At 36.3% G+C, this 21,765-nt stretch overlaps 7 protein-coding genes across 12 annotated transcripts in view; 3 read left to right on the top strand and 4 right to left on the bottom strand.

The window, feature by feature from the left end:
- The window catches only part of LOC120250677 (ER membrane protein complex subunit 10), a 5,076-nt gene extending 3,438 nt beyond the window's left edge, over window positions 1–1,638 (bottom strand). For both annotated transcript variants that reach the window (XM_039259508.1, XM_039259507.1), the window contains exons 1-3: window positions 1,244–1,638; window positions 705–767; window positions 523–615 (exon numbers count right to left, since the gene is read on the bottom strand). In XM_039259508.1, coding sequence (XP_039115442.1) covers window positions 523–615; window positions 705–767; window positions 1,244–1,570 — 483 coding nt within the window. In that variant the 5' untranslated portion in view covers window positions 1,571–1,638. The remainder of the gene's footprint in view (window positions 1–522; window positions 616–704; window positions 768–1,243) is intronic.
- Window positions 1,639–2,107: 469 nt separating this feature from the next.
- On the top strand, window positions 2,108–4,458 carry LOC120250267. The gene is made up of 2 exons (XM_039259063.1): window positions 2,108–2,528; window positions 3,000–4,458. The coding sequence occupies exons 1-2, from the start codon at window positions 2,505–2,507 to the stop codon at window positions 3,288–3,290; spliced, it is 315 nt and encodes a 104-aa protein (XP_039114997.1). The 5' UTR covers window positions 2,108–2,504; the 3' UTR covers window positions 3,291–4,458.
- A 2,975-nt stretch (window positions 4,459–7,433) lies between these two features.
- Window positions 7,434–12,880, top strand: LOC120249715 (ribonucleases P/MRP protein subunit POP1). 5 transcript variants are annotated; one of them, XM_039258323.1, is made up of 11 exons: window positions 7,434–7,924; window positions 8,230–8,326; window positions 8,517–8,624; window positions 8,705–8,941; window positions 9,721–9,839; window positions 9,919–10,449; window positions 10,612–10,720; window positions 10,976–11,568; window positions 11,643–11,813; window positions 11,900–12,097; window positions 12,531–12,880. In XM_039258323.1, exons 1-10 carry the CDS (start codon window positions 7,491–7,493, stop codon window positions 12,090–12,092), a joined length of 2,592 nt encoding a protein of 863 aa, XP_039114257.1. In that variant the 5' UTR covers window positions 7,434–7,490; the 3' UTR covers window positions 12,093–12,097; window positions 12,531–12,880. The 5 variants fall into 5 exon arrangements, with proteins under 5 accessions (XP_039114257.1, XP_039114256.1, XP_039114258.1 ...); XM_039258322.1 differs by lacking the exon at window positions 12,531–12,880 and adding an exon at window positions 12,191–12,312; XM_039258324.1 differs by lacking the exon at window positions 12,531–12,880 and having other exon boundaries at window positions 9,931–10,449; window positions 11,900–12,120.
- LOC120249716 lies at window positions 11,887–12,785 on the bottom strand. Its single transcript, XM_039258327.1, has 3 exons — window positions 12,652–12,785; window positions 12,548–12,586; window positions 11,887–12,460 (listed from the first exon to the last, which is right to left on the bottom strand). Exons 1-3 carry the CDS (start codon window positions 12,748–12,750, stop codon window positions 12,110–12,112), a joined length of 489 nt encoding a protein of 162 aa, XP_039114261.1. The 5' UTR covers window positions 12,751–12,785; the 3' UTR covers window positions 11,887–12,109.
- A 918-nt stretch (window positions 12,881–13,798) lies between the features above and the next one.
- On the bottom strand, window positions 13,799–14,353 carry LOC120249961 (the record flags this gene model as incomplete). Its single annotated transcript, XM_039258678.1, has 1 exon — window positions 13,799–14,353. A coding segment is annotated over one exon (540 nt), but the record flags the coding sequence as incomplete, so codon positions are not given.
- Window positions 14,354–15,133: 780 nt separating this feature from the next.
- Window positions 15,134–16,058, bottom strand: LOC120250043 (bZIP transcription factor 53-like). The gene has a single exon (XM_039258788.1). The coding sequence runs from the start codon at window positions 15,690–15,692 to the stop codon at window positions 15,282–15,284; it is 411 nt and encodes a 136-aa protein (XP_039114722.1). The 5' UTR covers window positions 15,693–16,058; the 3' UTR covers window positions 15,134–15,281.
- Window positions 16,059–18,119: 2,061 nt separating this feature from the next.
- On the top strand, window positions 18,120–21,632 carry LOC120250318 (calreticulin-like). The gene is made up of 13 exons (XM_039259125.1): window positions 18,120–18,277; window positions 19,120–19,227; window positions 19,314–19,506; window positions 19,594–19,852; window positions 19,936–19,992; window positions 20,230–20,277; window positions 20,375–20,461; window positions 20,541–20,598; window positions 20,693–20,856; window positions 20,946–20,993; window positions 21,096–21,134; window positions 21,235–21,327; window positions 21,421–21,632. The coding sequence occupies exons 1-13, from the start codon at window positions 18,184–18,186 to the stop codon at window positions 21,430–21,432; spliced, it is 1,260 nt and encodes a 419-aa protein (XP_039115059.1). The 5' UTR covers window positions 18,120–18,183; the 3' UTR covers window positions 21,433–21,632.
- Window positions 21,633–21,765: the final 133 nt, after the last annotated feature.

Raw genomic sequence — 21,765 nt, 5'->3', positions numbered from 1 at the left:
AAAAAAATGGAAAACCCAACAGACTTTTCCATGAAGAGCATCTTTTTTGCGCCTTGAGCTAAGCGTGCCTTTTTTGGTCCTTAAGCTGATCACAACTTTTTGGTGCCTTGAGCCTTAAAGAAAGGCACAGAAAAGCGCCAAAAGTGCGAGCCTCATCAAAGGCACATCGCCGGAAAGGTAAAGAGGTGCTATACCCATTTTGCACTGTGCCTTAGTGACCAGGCGTACATCTTAACAACACTGGATCACACTCGAACAGATGTATAAAGAAATGTAGAAGAAGACCGGCTGTGGTAAGTAAAAAAATCAAGACAATCTGTAAACTGAGCGGCATGGATTTGGGTAATGATCCAAAATGCTAATATTTACATTTCAACAGGCAGTAGAAAAAGGACTGGTAGTCAAAACAGGATTACCATTTCACATTCAACTTGGCTAGAGACTGAAAGAAGCACAATGCTTATAGCCTTATATCAAACATCTACAGATAAAGAACGTCAAACATAAATTAGTTAATCTTACAGCTTTTATTGATGAAACAATGTAATCTGGTCCGGGACTCAACACATTGGATGGCACTCTGATGATGTAAAAATCATCCTCTTTCAGCAGCTTCTGCAAGAGACAGTTTAACACCAAATTTAGCAATGCAATACAATCAGAAACCCCTGCCCGCAAGTATCAAAAGGAGTAGAAAAGCTTACTTCAAACGCTTCCTTTTCTGCATGTGTTAGTGCATTCCTTGAAAAGCGGAGCTTTGTGAGGGTCTGCCAGTAAACAATAATTATCCGTGCAATATCCTCTATTCAGTCTTTCTCAAAGAATGTAAGAACAACAAAATGAAGAATTCGAACTAATAGTCTAAAAGCTTCATGATATAATTCACAAGAAGCGAAAAACAGCAACAACAACAATAAAAAATTTCAGGAAGAAAAAAAACTAATATAACTCAAGTCAGTGCTCAATAAACCTGCTGTAACAGTGCTAGAAGATGCATAAAAATAACCAGAAAACTGCAAAACTTCAAGCTTCTGAGCAGCATAGCAAAGTTCACAGTTTGCAAGTGATCAAACAAAAGGCAAAAATCAAAACTCGGGACTTGATTCTAATCTAGCAAAAAATATCATCAACAGAAGAATACACACACGCACAAAGAAGCAGCCATACCAAATAGCCCTAATCGACGAAAAATACACACAAAGATTGCATAAAATCAAGGGGGAAAACAAAGAAGAAGACCTACGTGTCCACCATGATTCCAGGACTTAAGCCGGGCCGTGAAAGTGCCAGCGGGTGAGAAACCCGAGTCCCCAAAAGCATGCTCGAGAGTGAATTGGATCGCCTTCGAATCGGAAGAAGAGAAGGAGTCCGGATCCGATCTCCGGCGGATCGGTGTGCGAATTGGATTGAGGTGCTCGAGATCGGGGGAACGGGCCCCCTCAAGGCCAAACTCGTCATCGTCCTGGAGGAGCTCATCGGATTGGAAGTCAGCGGAGGCGTTCGAGCAGAAGAGCGATAAGGAGATGGAGAGGAGAAGAAGGAAAGCAAGGAGACTTCTCCGGCGACCCATGATCTCTGGAGCGTTTTCTCGGAGATCGCCGGCGCGAGATCAAGAGAAAAGAAGAACATCGAGGAAGAGAAGGCGCGACCACTATGTACTAACTCTGGGGATATCGGATTCGGGTATTTTCAGATCTTGAATTCGAATCCGATATTAAAAATTAAATAAATAATATATATGTATATATTAATATATATTTAAAAATTTGGAGAAAAAACTAAAAAGTGGTAGTGTCTTAATGAAGTAATTTTATTATATTTTATATTATTTAATAAATTGTGTATATATAAAATTATAAATACGTTTATGGTTCAAATGTTAAAAATAAACATAAGTACTTCATCATAAGGCCAAACTAAATTTGTTTTTATAAAAAACAATATATATATATATATATCTAAGAAAATTAAAATAAAAATTTTATTTATGATAATTAAACACACGCGGGAATTATTTGGAAAAAAAGAGTTAAAATATAAATTAAAAATAATTAATTTGACAAACAGTGATTTCCATGTTCATTGTCTTCAGAACAAAACCATCGCCGGTGGAGAGACCGCACTGTTCCTTCAAGCGTTCCTCGGTTCATCTTCGCCTCCATTCTCCATTCCCAATTCCCAAGCTATGCAAACCCTAATCGCCGCTTTTCCTCCATCCCTGGTTCATTCCTTTGATTTACTGTTCTGGATGTTCTGAGTTTTTGCAGGGTTTTTGATCAAATACGGCAAGTGATTTCAATGCGGACGCCATGGATGAATGCCCCGAACTTTATGGTGACCTTGATGGTTGTCTGAAGTATCAGTCTGTCGGTGTGGAGCCGGATTGATTCAGCACCAACTTTTTGAAGGATATCCCTATAGTTTCGAATGAATGGAAACGCTCGAAGTCTTTATATTCTGAAACGGCTGAGCGGTGGAACGAGGAGGACGTGGGTTACGATTAGATGCCGTCATTGATCTTTGGCGAGGTATGAAGATGATCTTTTGCATTGCGTGAAAGCCATTTGCTGATAATTGCTTTCTTTCGCTTTTTTAGTTCTAAAGTTGTTGGCTTTATCGCTTTTTTTTTTTTTTCTGAATGAATATTGAGAAATGGTGCCTGAGTACATGATGATTCTGTTACCGTTTCTGAAATGCAATTGAGTTTGTGTGGTCTTGATATCTTGATATGCTTGTTTATTCTTAGCAGCACTTTAGTTTGCCTTGCTTTTAGAAGGTTGTCTTTGTGTTTATTTGCACTCGTTATAGGGAAGCTACATTTATTCACAACCAGAACTCTCTTCACAAATGAAAAGAAAAATAAAAAAAACTCCTTAAATGATTGAACAATGGGGATCAATTTACTTGAGATAGATATGCTTACAGCTTACTTCCATATATGATCCTGATATGTAGCATTGATATGATCGTGATGTGTTCTTACTGCTAATGCCATGTAGAGCTCATTATCTGTGGAACATGAAGGACAAATATCTGAAGAATTTACTAAGTTTGTGGAATACAGCCATCAGAAGGTGAAAAATAATGTTTCTATGATTATTGCACTTGATGCTGGTGAAGGCAGTGACAAAAATCCGAGGAGACAAGTGGCATGGCTGAAGCTGAATCCAGTTTTGGAAATGAAGTTTTCTACTGTCCCATCTGTTCTGGCTTTGAGATTAACTCTGAAACATCTGAAGATAGTTTTCCTTATTTGGAAGCACCTTATACTCCTAAAAGGACATCTTTGAACTCAGATTCTTGGCCTCGAGTTAAACATGTCAGAATGATATCTTTCTAATGAGTATGCAAGAAAAACTCATACAAATATGGTGAAAGATTTTGCTCATGGTTGTATCATCCAGCTGAGAGGAGGCAAATATGGTAGTGAGGAAAAAACTCAATGTGATGCTGAATTATATGTCTTGGGGAGTTGTGATCAGAATCAAAATTTGGCTGGCAAGATGCATCAGAATCCAGATGCTATGTCCTTTATAGAGAAAGATGATTACTTATGGATGAAAAAGAATACGGAGGATGAACACCACTTTGTCATGAAAGGGGTAGGTGTAACACTGGCACAGGCGAAAGAGCGAGCTCACCAGATCATGGAGATCGGGTGAAAAGTAAATGGGCCACAATAGACTTCAAATTATTGTTGTGATTCCCTCAAAGAATAGCTTGGATGGTTCTACCATTTACTGTGGCGTTGATTTCCATCAGTCAACCTATAGAAAGGGCCCCCGTTCATCTAATGCAAAATGCCGGGACTATGACAATAATAACCTTTAGTGTTGGAGAAAGCTCTATTTACACTGTAAAGATTGTTCACGGTGAAATGAGTCCCTGGAACCATCCTAAGGTACTATGACATTGTGCTGAAAATGGTGAAAAGCGATTATGTCGTGATCAATTGCCTCCTAGATAGAACTCAAAACATGGAATTGATCAAGTTGACAAGAATTCTCCTTGTTGTCAGAAGTTTTTTTATGACCACTTGTTGAGTAATGCTAGGAAAAAGTTGCTAGCTGAAGGATTTGAAGAGATTGATTCCAGTGGATACCCTACAGTAGTCCAGCGCAATTTTGGGATGAAGAAGCCTGAAATAATGGCTTTGGGGCACAAAAAGGGGGTTAGCATATCTTGGAATAGTTGGGAAGGAGAGGTAAATTTGCGGAAACCAAGTTCAATGCCCTGCATCAATATACTTTTGTGTCTTGTTTATAGATTTGCCCATTTGATATTGGTGATAGCCTTTATTTTTTGACAAGCATGGAGATAATTATGCCATTCATAATCAACCCTCAAAAAGGTATTCGCGAAAGCATTTGTGAGGGACGGGATATCTTACAACTGCTTCATATCCATCAGTTCTAATTTTGTAGTACGTGTAATATGCCTAATGTTCACAAGGATGCAAATTTATGGGATAAACAAAGCAAATGTTACAACAATGTTTTTTTTTTTCATAAAAGCTTCTTGTTGTTATTGGACCGTACAATTTTAGTCTTTTAGTAGACATATCATAATTGTTTTTAATTATTTTTTTAAATTTCCCCCACTTGTTTCATTGTCAAATGGCCTATGGATTGATTCTATATAAATTGTCTCTGGAGTTAACATAGGTCTCTTTATAACTAACAATGACAAGTTGTTAAGCTAGTGTACTGAATCCTATTTCAAGTTGAGACTTTGGTTCTGTTAGGTGATATTCATTACAGTAGTTGCTTTTTTAATTGGAAAGAGCAACGCGCTCAGTTGGCTATACTGTCAAAAGATTTTGGATGTCTTGATTTTTATGAGATTGAATTTTTAATTGACGTAACTCAGCTTAGTATGGCGGTTTCAGATGATCAGAAGAATATTCAGGTAAGTTTTAACTGGTGTAGATTTGTTGATACATACTGGAAAAATGCTGCATGAAGTGTTCAGGAAAAAACTTGGTTGTGTATCAGGTACATATTGTCTCTTGATTGCACACAGGCAGTATATTGGATTGAAATCATAAAAATGGTAGTCAGTTTTCATTAATTTCCAGGATTAGAATATTATGTCCTGGATCATAATCATTAAATCCTGCAGAGTTTTCTTTCTTGTGCAAAATAAAATATGTACCGTATATGACTTTGGAAGTCTTTGTGGAAGCGTGTGGTGGCATTTCACTGTTTAAAATCCCTCTATTTTCAGCAGCATTGAGGATTTTGTTATTTTTTTTCCATTTGTAGAATTATGCACCATGGCATAAGATACCAGCAAAACAAGATTAACTGAGTGATCTTCTGTTCATGGCTCACTAGAAACAAAAATTATTTGTTAATTTATTCATAATCAATAGCCTTGCCCCCTTGAAGCTCCAGCCTATATGTCCAACCTCGTCTCTTGGTTTATGTCTGATAGATTGATAAATTCTTGCAAATCTTATTGATTGAAGTTTGTCATGAAGCAACTGGTACATAGAGCATTTTCTAATTCAGTTTTACGTGTAGAGCATTTTCTAATTCAGTTTTAGGTGTGTCTCGTTTTTTACTACAGAAAGGTGAAATCATTTTCTTATGCAGAAGACCCTTGCTAGTCATTGCCACTAGACCAACTATGCAAGCTGTATGTATTTTATGTTCATAATAGAAACGTTGCTTTCACATCAATGGAAGCAATTGTAGTTTATCTGTTGATCTTCTTCTCACCTGTTGATATATGATAATTAGGTTCAGCAAAAGCTCTCAATAATGCATAATATTTGATCAGTCATCTGGTTTTGTTGGATTTTGTAGTAATTATAGTGTCAAAATGTATTAATGGTCAGTACAGATTTTCTTCTATGCACCGAAATCACCGGAAAGCTGGAAAGGACAGAAGCTTCTATCTAGAGCTAAGTTTGATGCTGGAGCTCATGTGACAAAGTTTTGGAGGTTTCAGATGCCTCCAAATGCTTCTGATCAAACCCCGGCATCAGTAGCATTTGAAAATCCGACGGTTTTGCTCCATTGATTTGTACACTTGATGGTCTCACCTTCTGCAGGCTTCAAACCCTACAAGGGAAATTGGTTGATGCCGTTCCCCGTGTATGTGGTTTGCATCGAAGATCATTGTGACACTTCCATTCAAATGAAAAGATGCATCGTCCCGGCCCAGATAATATGATGGATTGTGAAGTGAATCTTCAAATTTTCATTTCTTTAACATAGTTTAAAGTCTTCTGCTGATACAGCTATAGATAGTAATGTTGACATTCATGTCATGCTTTCAATTTTTCATAACTGCAAACCATGGTACTTGAACATATCTTTTGCCACCATTTGCTGAACTGCCATTATAGGTACTATTGTCACTATTAATTCGCAATGGAAAACAGTTGGTTATTAGGGATTTAACTAGTTTTTTTTACTGTTGTGAATTAGTATACCTTTCTGTTATTTTTGGTGATGGTAGTGTGGCTTGGAGATACATTATCAGAAAGTTCAGCAGTTTGCTGTCAGGACATGTGAACAATTACATGTTTCTTATTTTCTTCCAATTTAATATAAACCAAGCAATGAAAGATTGAATTGTTCTAAATTTGGTAGATTGAGGTACTTTCATTTCTCTCAGATTTATTAGTACAATATCCCGAATTTTATTATTTCACTTTGGTTTAAATTTATTATTTGTTTTAAACTGGTAACTCATTCTTTGGCTTCAGTAATTTGTTTCAGTCCATTATAGTATCATGTGCTGTGAAGTCTCTCTATTCTTTATCATTGGTTTAAAGTTTCCTGTTTTTTAACTAGTGATAGTACATGGTAATGTTTAAAATCTTATAATTTTGAATTATGTGGATGTAAGAGGAAAATCTCAATGGTTTTTAATTTTTTTTAATTCAAAATATATATTTTTTATATAATCACTTGCTTATTATATATTTCATATTGGATATATTAAATTCTATCGAACTAAAAATAAGATTACCTGAATGCAAATTTTATACTCTCTCTGCATCTGGCCATTAAAACGGATTTACATAATCACATACCCGTTAGGACGAATATACATCAGCACCCGAATCCTATAAAAATCCGGATCCGGATCCTAATTTCCCCTCTACCCTCAATCCGATCTCTCTAACGGATCTACATCATTACCCGAATCCGATTATCATATTCAGTTATATTCAATTATTCCCTCAGTAAATAACTATAGAAATTAGAATGGATCAACATTATTACTCGCATCCAATAATATTTTCACCCAATCCAAACTTACCTTTTAAGGCATCAAAATTTCAACCTACTTATTTTTACCAGTTAAAACGGATCTAAATCATCATACCCGAATCCGATAACATTTGGCCTCCTAAACCCAAAGCCTATTCCTATATATATATATATATATATATATCACTCCCGTTTTCACGAATCGCCGCTGCCTTTCTTCTCTCTTGTTTCCCTCTCTTCGTCCTTGTTCGAGCTTTTTCAATGGCTTCCAATCGGAGCAAGCCATCTCCGATCTCCGCCTCAGCTGCTCCTCCTCCTCCTCGAACCCTAAACGTCCAGAAATTTGCAGAATGCCGAGCACCGGAGCTCGAATCGCTGCACGAAATTATCGCCGGTCGGCTTGGACATGGCTTCCGGATCCAGCGTGAGAAGCGAAGGAGAACGACGGGACACCTGGTCGCAAAGAATCGGCGCCGGAAACGGCGGAAAACGGTAGATGGCGGCGAGGCGGAGGATGGCGGGAAGAAGGTCTCCAGGCGGGCTCGTCGGAGGGCTGAACTTCAGAGGAATCCGTTGACAGGATTTTGTGTTTCTGGAGATGGGACGAAGAGGCTAAGAACTCATCTGTGGCATGCGAAGCGGTTCACGATGGTGAAGCTGTGGGGTTTTTACCTTCCACTTGGTCTGCGAGGCAGGTGATGAACTCTTTTGGTGATCTCGGGTTTCTTTTGAGTGTGAAAATTTTAGTTTTGCATTGGTATTCTTTTATTTTGTTTTAGGGTTTTGATGGAGTTCCACTAACCTCCTAATTTTAGTGTTTTTATTGCTTGTCATCAGTGCCTTACTGCCCTTTCTTGTCTCTTTACTATTGTTAAACTTTGAAGCTTTGGTATTCTAGGACCATAACATTTTTAGTCCGAAGGTGAAGTGTTACTTTTGATTATTGTATGCAGTGTAGGATGATTTGCTGATGTGTTTGGGTTGTGCTTTTCGTTTACAGAGGAAGAGGCTCGAGGTCTATCTTGAAGTGTTTGAAATCTGGAACACTTGTACATGATGCTAGCTATTGCTCTCCTATCCAATTGGATGGTCCAGAGGCAAGGGCTTTCATTCTTCAGTCTTTATTTTCTTGTTTCAGTGCACTGTGTTCAAGTGAACTACATAGCATGGGCGATGCAACTGCTAATGCACAGAATGAAATATTTCTCCGCCCTAAGATGAAAGCATTTGAATTATCTGAAGTATCAAAATCTCTTTTTGATGCATATGTGCTTATTGTTGCCACAGGATTCCATATTGTCTGTTTTGAAGATGGTCTTATTGCCCTCGCTCTCAGATGATTGGAAGAAGCTATACAAGCCCATTGCTTATGGAGTCTGTTATGGCAATGCAATGGTAAGATGTTCTTAAGTTGCAGTGTTGTCTTTAAGAGTGACTTCAATAGATAGTTGATGACTTTAACCCTATAACTGTAGCTTTATCATGTTGGAACCCATCTGTCTCGATTGATTGCTCCAGTGATGTACATGTGGCGGCCATTTGATAGGGGCAATGCGCACATTTGTGTTGAACAAGATCATAATTCTGGTCACTGTAGCATACCTGATGAAAATAGCCACAGTAATTTATCTGACCGACAACTGTGGATATGGATTCATGCTGCAGCTTTTAATGAAGGATTTGATGCTCTGACATCTGCATGTCAAAAGCTGGTATGTATAAGTAAGCTCTCCAATTTTTGTTTTATGCTATATTTTTTTTTGACTGATTTTGCAGTATATTACTTCCATAAGGAATCTTTGCTCTCCATCTTTTCAAATATGTGCTTCTTCTTCTTCTTCACTCTCCCTCTTATTTTAACAAGGAATTAGTGCCTGTCTGTGGCTTCCTTTTGAATGATGCATTTGCCATAGACAACTTCATCTGCCTGTGTTCTTCTTCTTCACTCTCCCTCTTATTTTAACAAGGAATTAGTGCCTGTCTGTGGCTTCCTTTTGAATGATGCATTTGCCATAGACAACTTCATCTGCCTGATTATATGCTCAAAAAGATCTCATTAATGGATCTCAAGTTGTTTTATAAGAGTCTTGCTACTCTTGTTTCCTAGGAAAAGACGTGTGGACTTCATAAATATAACACCAAGTCTATTTTTTATATATATTATCAAAAAGTTCTCATTAATGTATCCCTAGTTGTTCAATAAGATTCTTGTAACTCTTGCTTCATAGAGTAATTTGTGTAGACTTAATAAATATTGCACCAAGTTTATTTTTGGTACTGCTTTCTTTCGTGTTGCTAACAATTATTGAGCTCTTTCATTGCTTGTGAAGATATAACATAGTTTTAAAAACTGAGTTTTTAAGTTTTCTATCCTCATTCTTTAATTTGGTTTGGTTTGTGGGGATTTTTTCAGTAGGGCTTGTAATTAAATAGAATATTGATGCCTTGGGTGAATTTCGTTGTTATTTTTACCTTCCATTTCATATTCCAGATGGATGGGAGTGGTGTCACTGTTAGTTGTTCATCGCTTGTTGGCCGCCTAGGCAAATTAGAAGTTATTGGGTCCAACGCAAATCAAGCTATTAAAAAGCTGCTACATCCTGCGCCTGAGTATGTTAAAAGCTTTTGCACTAATATTTAAAAGTTGATTTTCCTTCTGTTCCACTCTGCATATTCAGTATAATGACAGATATTGTGATAGGTCTGATCAGGCTGCATCAAGATGCTCAAATTCAATAGAGGACCCCATTTCTCAAGTTAAAAAATCATACATTATGCATCATGCAGAGCATCTCCCATCCAATGCAGTTTTTTCTTTGAAAGTTTATGATCCCCGGGATTTACCATCCACAGGAAGTGAGTCCATACCTGAAGTAGCTTTTACTAAACAAGAGAACAATTTGCAGCATGATAATGTCACAGATGCCAATACTGAAATCTCTGCCAATACTGAAGATTTGTTGTCCTCTTTTTGGTCGGAACCTCGATCTAACGGAGGTTTTCTTTCTGATAGTGAAGGTTTGTGGGGCTCAAATGATAAGTTGAGTCCTCCAATACAGGAAAATATCCTCTGTGAGGAGAAGCATCTTAAGCGATTAGAGTTATTTTGCCTTGATGAGTCTGACAACCTGACACCAGTAACTGGTTGTAGAAAGGGTTCTTTTCAATTATGCCCGCTTCTACTTTTGAAGCATAAAGATATTGGAAACATCAGTGCAGGGTAATCTAATATTTTAGTTTCTATATCCCTCTTTACTTGCAGCCTTACTATCTTCAAATTTTATTCGTATCTTTTTCAAAACCATGAGTTTGTCCTGTACCTGAGTTCTGTTTTTTAAAGCATAAAGAAAATTTTTTTTCATACGTGTTTTGATGTTAACAGATGGTCTATCATTCTTCCGCTGAGTTGGGCTAAGGTATTTTGGCTTGCCCTGGTCTCAAATGGGGCTCATGCTGTCGGCATAAGAGAAAAGCGGTGGGTTGCATGTAATGTAAGTATGTCTAAATCAGAACTTTTTTCTCTTCAATTTCTCTTCCTGATCAGCTGCTAGAGTATTTCTCTAGCAATGTTGATTTTATTTTATCTTTTGGCATCAATATCTAGTTTCCTACTAGTTGCCTGCCTTGTTTTCGATCTTTTGCCATTCTTACTTTTCATACCTAGTTGCATGGTTGCGCACTACCACTACTCACTTTTTAGCTCAATCTGTTTGTGTGATAATGCACAAGAATAAATTTTCTTGCAGAACGGTTTACCCTCCTTTCCGTTTGATTTTCCTGATTGTGAAGCATACTCATCAGCCATGGCTGCCAAGTGTATTGAAACTGATAGAAATGCTGAACTTCGCCCTCCTGCTGCACAACCTTTAAAAGTCCCAATACCTCCCCCATGGTCCTGTGTGTTGTCAACTATTGAAAGAGGACAGAGCACCATTAATGATCATTCAACACCAGTGAGCCAAGAATCTGATCATGAAGCAGTTCTTGAGGGTACATTGGTGAAGCCAGTTTCCGAGCTATTAGAATCATCATCATCATCATCATCATCATCAGAGCAAGCTGCACCAACTTTTCAAGGCTTCATCCCAAGAACATCCGATGCTTTGAGTCAGTACATAGAAAAGAAAGCTGATAAACACTTGCTTTTGTTTCCTGATCTTTCTCTCCCAACTGAAGAAAACTGGTTTGGCTGTCTCACCAGATGCTCCAACCTTAAGCCTTATGACCGTGAGCTATGCTTTGTTAGAGTCCTCCTTCATGCTTTCAAAGAAGGTTTCTTTGAAGAAGGTGCAGTCATTTGTGCACCAACACCTACTGATTTATCTAATTGGACATCAAGGTTCTCAAACTAAACTAAACTCATCATTCTTATCTCCCATTGTATGTATGATAACAAGATCTCTATTAATGCAGATCTGACGAGGAGACGGAAGGTCTGCAAATTCCCCAGTGTGTTCTGAAATCATATTTTTCACAGAAAGTTTCAGGAAAATGGGAACTGCATCTTCCAAGTGACAATACAGCTTTTCAAACACACAGATGGCCTATTGGTTTCATCACATCCGGCTTTGTTCCTGGCAGGAGGTATATATATTTTTATATTAACATAACATTACATTATGTTACTTTTTAATAAAACACATGACTCATATATTAATATAAACAAACAGTGGCAAGCCAGTAGCAGTATCATACTGTGAAGCAAAACTGCTTTCTCTACTAAGAAACCAACAATGGAGCATGAACAAGAAGAGCAGGCCTGAGATCTTTGTGCTAGTCCGTAATCTCAGATCCACTGCTTATAGACGAGCCCTTGCAACCATTGTTTTGGAACAGCAAAAAGAAGACTTGGACTTCATTTGAGATTGGTATGTTACTACTTAAGTAGTAATATTAGTGTTGTCATTGTTAACTAGATCCGATAAGACTGCTAACGGGTAAGGATTCGCATCCGGTAACAGCGAGGGAGGTGCCTTGTTGTTTCTCTTCTTCTTAGCTCCCCAGTTAGCTATGGATATGGGCCTTTTCTTAATCGGCTCGTCAGTTGGGCTTGATGGGATGGTTAGAACGGAGCTCAAAGGGCACTCGGCCCATCCAATGGCTGCAATGTCTCCCTGGATCTCCTCGAGCTCCAGACCTGCATCTACGGCTGTGATGCTCCTATTCTTTCCCAATGTTGATCTCGAGGCCGCCATTAACTCCACCGGCTTCAACGCCTCTATGATCGCCTTCTGCTCCGTTATTTCATCATTTTAAAAATGTTTTTTTTTCTTTTTTTTGAAAAAAAAAAAAAAAATCTAGGGTTTGAGGAGAAGAACCTTGGTGCGAAAGCGGCAGAATCCGTGCATGGAGAGGACCTGGTTGGAAACAAGAAAGGAGATGATGATGATAATGATGATGATGATGGGGGAGTAGTGCTTACCTGGTTGAGTTGATCAACAGAGTACCAGCGGCGGTTACGAGTCTCGACGAAGAAGAGGTATCCTTCCAGCGAGAGCTTCTCCTTCCTCTGCTCTGACATTTCTGCTTCTTTTATTTATACTTTCTTTTTCTTTTCTCTATCTACTCGTCTTTTGTTTTATTTGTACTTGTGCTGGTCTTCTTATTTATTACTTTCTCTTCAGATGAAAGGAAACTGACCCTTGTTCTTCCGCTAATTACAATAGCGCCATCACTGGTATCTAGAATATTCTCTTACTTTTTAGAAAAATATAAAAATGGTAACTCCTCCCCTCTCCAAGCCATTGTTTAACTCTCAGCATTGGTTGGGTGTGGGGAATTTATAGCCACTGGTTCTGGAATTAGGGAATATTTTAATTTTAGCTTATTAAAACATGATGACATGTATCCCCAATTATAATAGAAAAAATATAATAATATTACATGTGATACGTGTTAAAATATGATAGAATAAAACTAGTGTATTTTATGGTTCCAGAATCAAAGGATATGAATTAGGGTGTGTGGGTTATCAATCCTATGGTCCCATAAAAAAAAATAAAAAAAAACTGTATAAATAGATAAAATTATTTAAAATTTGTTTATATTTGTATTAATTTAAGAAACATTTTTCATTTGATTATTTCGTTAGGATATTTACCGAGTAGTCAATGGTTTTTTTTTTTCTTATTTCAGATTGGTCTTAGTTGTTGTATTTGTTGAAATCAGGTTATTCTATTATCATTAATGTTTTTGTTGAAGAGTTCGATTTAGGTGTAGTGTACTCATTGTATATATTTCAAAAATATATTAAAATGTAATAGTTTTTATAATATTTTTTATTCTATTTATTAAATTATTTACCACACGACAAATGTCAAAATGAACTTTATGAATTTCACCTGTTTTCTCTCTTGTTGAATGAGAGAACCAGCATTCATTCACTGATTGCAATGCAAATAAACAAGCATATGAAACTTTGTTCAAAAATACATATAAAAACAAGCTAAAACAAAGCAACGGTCAATTGAGGAGTAACTGACAGTGTGTTACTTCTCTACTGTCTAGTGCCTACAAAAATCGATACAAATAATATTTTTATAAAAACATAATAATAATAATTAATTGATAAATGTCGGATTACATTAGCCTAATGTGTCGGTCTTAATACTAGATTTATGCTGACATGGCATTCTCTCATTGGGCAATACCAGATAAGAAACATGTGTCCCTAAATCACCAGCTCTTCGTATATTTAAAAAAAATAACCAAGCCTCGTCTTCTCTCCAACGCCTCTCTCCGAGTATCATGGCGGCGACTCTCACCGGCACCAGCCTCTCCTCCACCTCGACGGCCACTGAGGCACCGATCCAACCCACTTCGACCACCTTCCGGCGAGCAAACCTCTCATGGAAGCAGCTGACGAGAGGGCGAAGAAGCTGCGGCGTGGTGGCCTTCGTGCAACCACCATCGACGCCGGAGATCATATCGGAGAAGATGAAGGCGAGCATCGAGGCGGCGAAGGAGACATGCAAGGAGAATGCGGAGAGCGGTGAGTGCGCGGCCGCGTGGGACGAGGTGGAGGAGCTGAGCGCCGCCGCCAGCCACGCCCGTGATCGGCTCAAGACCACGGATCCTTTTGAAACCTTTTGCAATGATAACCCTGAGACTGAAGAGTGTCGCACTTATGACGACTGATTCATAAATTTTCAATCTTTCTGGGTTTTTCTGGTTATTTTGCTTTTGATCATCATATCGTAATATCATATATGCTTGGGTTTATGATTGTAATGGTAGTAGTTGTAGTAGTAGTAGTTTGGGGGTGTTTTAATTTTTATGTTGTGTTTAATTGTGTTTAATTGTAAAATTATTGTAGTGTTTTAAATCCTGGGAAATGATAAAATGAAATAAAACTGTGGGCATGGTTGACTCATCATGCATTGCATTATTGGTTTGATGAAAACAAGCCAAATTTTTTTATTTTTTTTTTAAATAATTTATACACATTAAATTATTATGTAATAATAAAGGTTGTAATGAAGTCGTGTCATTAAACAAGTGGTTTAGAGGATGCATTTTTATCTTTATGTATATAAAAAGAATAAACTCAAAGTGTTTGATTAGTACTGCAAAAAAGAAACCGTATGAGATTTCTCTTTCTTTCTTTCTATGTTTCTTTGTATTCTGTGTGTAGATCATTGTTTATTTATCCATCTTTATTAAAAATAAATAAATAAATTTTGATGACTTGAGGTGAGGTTAGAACACGTGGATTTCAAGAAAACAACGGGTTCAAGAAACCGCTGCCGAACTATAATTATAAGATAAGTCTAAAGTTGTTGCTAATGGTTTTGGATTAAAAAAAGTTAAAAATAAATATTTGAATATGCTTGAAAAGACCAACATTTGATGACAAACAAGCAAAGACTACCATTTGGATAATGATTGTCACATTGCTCAACATGAATCCAAAACATGTAATTAATAAGAACACAACATATTGTTGATTCAAATCAACAATAACAGAAATACAAGAACTAGAAACAGCAAAACAACAACAGATAATAACATCACAAGAACACTCTTTTCAGAATAAAAAAAAGAAGTTCAAATTCAGTATTGAAACATGACAGGCTGTGTAGGACAAGGGAGTTGCCATGGTTTCAAAAGAGGGTCAGGAATTTCCTGTATATCCATCATCATCCCACTGAACTCCCCCACAAACTCAAGAACTGAATTCATTGATCTTAGCCTTTCAGTTAAATCCATAACCTCACTTCTCAAAGCACAGTTCTCAGAATCTACAATCAAGAATTGCTGGTTAAGCAAATCAGCTTGAGTTTCTATCTGAGAATTCTCATTCTTCAAATGTTCAACTTGGTTTATAAGTTCATCCAAATGCTGTTGTTTCCTCATTCTTGATCTTCTTGCAGACTCTCTGTTTGATAGCATCCTTTTTCTTTTTCTTTGATCCATCACAGAGCCCCGGATTTCTTCGGAACTCGAAGATTGACTTGCTTGCATTGTGTTGTTACTGGAAATGTACTGAATTTTGGTGGATTGTGAATTTGGAATTGGAATTGGAATTTGAATTAAAAGGAGTGATTTAGTTCAAGAGAAGACGTAGAACCAATAAAGGAATAACACAGAGAATGATTGGAGAAAACAAATCCTGCGGAGAAGAGTGGAGTAATTCATAAAGGTTATGTTTTGGCTTCTGGTTTTGTTTGATCTGAAACCATTTGAGAAATTAATTAATTAAGGTTTGAACATGAAAAATGGAAACTTTGATGAAATAATAAGATATACAAAGCCTAAAAATTAGATCTTTTTTAGTGTTTGTCTTCCTGAATCTAGATTTCGCTGCAGATGATTATCACTAAAAATGGGATTTTTAACAGAGTTTGGTTTAAATTCAGATATTCATGACATGACACAAAAGATTCAGAGAAACGAGTATCAATTGAAAGAGAGAGAAAAAAGTTGAAATTTTGACACAAGCTCTTCAACAATGGATTCAAACAAGAAGTACAAAAAGCAAAGATAAAATTAAAAAGTAAAAAAATTACTAAAATTTTAGCAAAGAAACAAAAGAGAGAATGAGAACTTATCTGAAAAACGGAACCCAAAAAACACACGGAATGGAGAAGGTTTTGAGAGAAAGAAAAGGAGGGGTATTTATGGATAGAGATTAGGGGTATTATGGGAAAGATATGAGGGGCATTCTTGGAAAACCATGGGCTTTTGATTTGACGGAAAGACTAGTCGTGTGGAAATTTGCCAGCCGTCTGCAAAATTATTAAAATTTCATAATTATTATTATTATTGATAAGTTATAAAAAATAAGTTTGAGTTAATTTATTAATGTTCATATAGTAATATTATTGGTTTTAAAAAAGGAATTTATTTTTAAAAAAAGGAAATCTAATTTTTTTTCATCTCTTTTGAATCTTGAAATGATTAATTAAATTTCATAAAGTAAAGAGATTATAAAGTTGCAAAGTTTAGCCTTTTTTTTATTTTTAGTTTGTTGTAAATTTATTTTGGTATTTTTATAAATTGATGATAATGTTGTTAAAAATGATATCCTTAAAAAAGTGGTCAGATACAATGATAAGCATGAACTTTTATTTTTCTCTTTTATTTAATTGATATGTTTGGTCAAATGATCTAATCTGTTTTAATTAATATTGGAAAAAAAAAAGCAAAAGGAATGTAAAGACCATATAAGACATTGACTAGAAAAATTTAAGGATTAAATCTTATTCCCTGAAAATTACAGTTGCATGAGATAAAGAAGGAGACATCTCTAGAACCTTGAAAAACAAACTAATTATTATTATTATTTTATTAAAAAAAACTTAAATTTGGTGAGATTAATTTGGAAAATCATGAAACAATTTGATCACGTTACTTCAATGTTTCTTTCACTTCACTCGTTTGATATGACTTCAATTTAAAATTAAAAACTCTTTTAAAATTAACATTAATAATATTTTATAAATGTATTAGTTTTCTTGTATATTTATTTTATTTAAAGAAAATGGATAAGATGAGGACCTTGTGGTCATAAGCAAACAAAAATAAAAATGAATAACAATAAGAAAACGTGCTAGAAATTTATCAGAGACAATTAACTTGGCCAAGCCGCCTTTGGATTCATAAAGCTTGACAATAAACTGGTCTGGTCCATTTCTTTAATATAAATAAATATATATATATATATATATATATAAAGGCAATTTATGTTGCATTTAAACATGATATTGATAGACTATTTATTTTCTTATATTTTGGGTCCTCAATGAAGAAAATTATTTTAAATAATTGGTGCATATGGTCACTTAAAATTGTAGATAAATTTATATATATGTATATATATTTTTTTTGAAAAAGTGGATAAACCACAATAGATAAATTTATATTTTTTACTATGAAATTTAGATATTAAAAAAAAATATATATTGTATGCAAATATATATACCGGAAATGCCTCGGGATTAGGATTCCTTCTGATGATCAAGCCGGCGGATATAAATAATTCGATCGCGAGGCAGATGTACGGTCATCATACAACTGACCCAAAACTCAAGCCATTATAGCTGACGTGGCTCATGCCACCACCATACCGTGTACGTGGCAATCATTTATTGGTTATACCTTTCTATACAGTCTTTCTGATTGGATAACAAACAAGTAACCATCCAATAAGAAACCCAGGTAACAAAAACAAGTGAAAACCAATAGACCCGAACTAGGTCTTCTATTCTTTCAGCACGTCATAATGGACACGTGTCATAATTCCATTGGTCAATAGAGGCTCCAGCGCGAATGATTGGCAGAAACGTTTTAGAAGAGGGGTGCTCATAGCTAAGAATATAAGGACGGCAACAGTGTGGTAATCTTACCGGACGGTGACCAGATCCCTTTTTTTTTTTTCCAGATATATAAATACAACACCCAAAGGTCTTGTTTTCAGTGTTCACAGAGAAAGAGGTCGTTCTCACCGCCGGCAATGGCGATCCCGAGGAACTCTCTTCTCGTCTTCGTGTTCGTCGCTTTGGTCTCCATTGTCTCCGCTGAGGTCTACTTCGAGGAACGATTTGATGGTACGTTTTCCCAGCACGATCCACTCTCTCTTCTTTCCGCGAGATTTTACTTCTGATGCTTGTGTTTTGTGATCGGTGATCAGTTTCGTTCTAGTGATGTGATTCGTTGATCTAGTTTGTTTTTCTGGAGATGGTGAACTGTTTTAGAGTTTAATTTGTGGATCTGTTTGTTTTTTTGTGATGAAATGCGTGATCTGTGTGGAGTTTCAATGATAGGATTTGGTTTCCGATCAGATCGTCGGTGTTTTTGCTGAATGATTTGAAAACGAATCACCAGCCGCTCTTTTTTGTTGATTACGCCATGAGATTGGCATTGTTTATATATATATATATAAATATAATCTGTTGGTTTACTGAATTTGATCTTTATGTATTTTTACCCGGCGATTTTCCAGATCGATATTGCTAAATCGGTGGAGTTTTTTGGGATAAATCTTGGTAGATTCAAGGAGGGTTTATGGTTTATCATGTTTTATTGGTGGGTAGATAATGTGGTTTTAGAGGTGGGGTCCTTTTGCGCGGCGATACCGTGATACAACCATGTGGGCAGTTATTATCCTTCCGTTGAAGTATAAATTGTTACTATGGCTTCCTCTGTTTCTGATTAATTCTCAATTCCTCCATGCTAGATAATATTTGTTGATGTTAATATGATTCAAAGCCAATTCTAGATTTTCAGAATAATGTTAATTTTCACTATATTAAGTGAATCTGTAATACATTGTCCTGTATTTATTTTTTCTTTCCATGTTGTCAATGCTAGTTTTTATGATGTTTAATCTATTAATTTGGGGAAAAAAAATTTATTTGCTCATGTCCTCGCATTTTTTTTGAATCTAAAGATGGATGGGACAGTCGATGGGTAAAATCGGATTGGAAGAGGGATGAGAACACGGCAGGAGAATGGAACCACACTTCTGGCAAATGGAATGGTGATGCCAATGATAAAGGTATTGGATAAATCCTCTTTATTAGTGTTTCATTATCAGTCTAAAATGTGGATGTTGTGTAATATATCTATAATTTCTAAATGCAGGTATTCAAACCACCGAGGACTACCGGTTCTATGCCATTTCAGCAGAGTTCCCGGAGTTCAGCAACAAGGACAAGACCCTGGTTTTCCAGTTTTCAGTCAAGCATGAACAGAAGCTTGATTGTGGTGGTGGTTACATGAAGCTTCTTAGTGGTGATGTTGATCAGAAAAAGTTTGGTGGTGATACCCCATATAGGTAATCTTTTTTGACATATTTTTTAAAACGAAATCGGAATCTGTATCTATGTATACAAGGCTAACATTGTAGATTTGGAACTTGCAGCATCATGTTTGGACCTGATATCTGCGGTTACAGCACCAAGAAGGTTCATGCCATTCTCAATCATAATGACACAAACCACCTGATCAAAAAGGATGTTACTTGCATGACTGATCAGCTATCTCATGTGTATACTTTTATCATTCGTCCGGATTCTACATACTCCATTCTCATTGATAACGAGGAGAAGCAATCTGGAAACATAACATCTGATTGGGATATTCTTCCTCCAAAGAAAATTAAGGATCCTGAGGCCAAGAAGGTGGGAACTCTAATTCTGCTCTTCGTGTATTTATACAACAATTTGTTTTGTGTCACTGATGTTCTGTTGTTACCAATTTTCAGCCCGAAGATTGGGAAGACAAAGAGTACATTACGGATCCAGAGGACAAGAAACCAGAGGTATTTGTTCATGCAATCTACCATTGGCTGGTTCCACTAATTATAAACCCTAAACTCATTTTGGAAAATAAGTTGCATCAGTGTTGTTCCTTTCTTATCCCAGTTTTAAAATTTGTTCACATGAGAATTCTTCATTGATCCGGTATTACTTTTGTTCCTCTTCTCTTGAACTCGATACATTTCAACTTTATTATTGAGTCTTACACTACTAGTATTGTTGTTTTTCTCTGCTTTAAGGGTTATGATGATATCCCCAAGGAAATTCCAGACCCTGAGGCTGTGAAGGTAATTCTTTGTTTCACCTACCAATAAATAATCTGATGCTTGATGTGAATTTGCTGACATTTGATCCCTTCTTGCCTTTAATATGTATTTGCTGCAGCCTGAGGATTGGAATGATGAAGAAGATGGTGAATGGACTGCCCCGACCATTCCCAACCCTGAATACAAAGGACCCTGGACTCCAAAGGTTAGAGAAGATTATTTTTCTTCTATGAACACATTTCAGATAGCAGTATTGACTGTATTTTGTTCATCATATCTTTCAGAAAATTAAGAACCCAAATTACAAGGGCAAATGGAAGGCACCAATGATTGACAACCCAGGTTTAATTTCTACCAGCAATTGACCCAATTTCTTCTGACATTGTTTGAACTCTTGATCACATAGCTGATACATTTAACCTATCTTTTCGTGCAGAGTACAAGGAAGTGCCAGACCTCTATGTCTTCCCCAAGCTTAAATATGTTGGCATTGAGTTGTGGCAAGTAAAATCAGGAACTTTATTTGACAATGTATTAGTCTGCGATGATCCTGAATATGCCAAGCAGCTGGCTGAAGAGACATGGGGAAAGCAGAAAGATGTATGATCCAATAACATCCTGGTTTCTGCAAATACCCAAAGAGTTTTTAAGGTGACACTTTTCATTCTTTGATTTTTTCTGTTTTGCAGGCTGAGAAGGCAGCATTTGATGAAGCTGAGAAAAAGAAAGAGGAGGAGGTGAGATCATGATGATGGCTTTGGCATGCTTTTAACAATAAAATATTAGACTATGTTACTTACTTTGGTGTTGTATTCCTTTTGTTTCTTCTTAATTTTCAGGAGAATTCTAAAGATGATGATGATGCCTCAGATGATGAAGTAAGTCCTGGACTCTTGAACTCCATGTTCTACTGATATTGTGACTGTTTATGACCAAAATTCACAATCTGAAATTGAGTTTTCTTTTCCTGGTTTGAAGGGGGATGAAACTGACGCTGAATCTGAGACTGATGAAAAAGAAGCGGATGCTGAACCTGAAGAAGAGGCTGAGAAAGAAGATGATAAAAAACATGTACCATTGCCTTTATTTATTTTCCTTCTTTTATTGTTATTTTTTAATTTTCTTTGTGCCTGTTCTAATTTTCTTCTTGACTTGTGATTTCAGGATGAGCTTTAAGAGAGCTTCTGATGAAGAGCGCAGAAGTGCTATTTTTGGCTTCTGACTTCGGTTACTTATAGAGACAATGATTTGGGTTTTCAACTCGCCCTGTTTAGCAACCTTTTAGATTTATATATCTTGTTTTGGAACAACTGTTTGAAGTTCTGTCATGGCTTCATTTCATCATAGTGAATTTTAGAATTGAGTTTTCCTTCATATTTCTTTATTCTTATTTATCAACTCAAACTATATATATATATATATAATATACATATCACGTTGCTAGTGTTACAAAGCTTCATTTAAAAGAAAAGGGCAACAAAGCCTACTTAATAATACTATTTCTCTTTA

This window comes from Dioscorea cayenensis, chromosome 19, assembly GCF_009730915.1.
Source record: "Dioscorea cayenensis subsp. rotundata cultivar TDr96_F1 chromosome 19, TDr96_F1_v2_PseudoChromosome.rev07_lg8_w22 25.fasta, whole genome shotgun sequence".
Lineage (NCBI taxonomy): Eukaryota > Viridiplantae > Streptophyta > Magnoliopsida > Dioscoreales > Dioscoreaceae > Dioscorea > Dioscorea cayenensis.
Note: the sequence above shows the minus strand (reverse complement) of the source record. Positions and strands in the feature narration are given on the sequence as shown.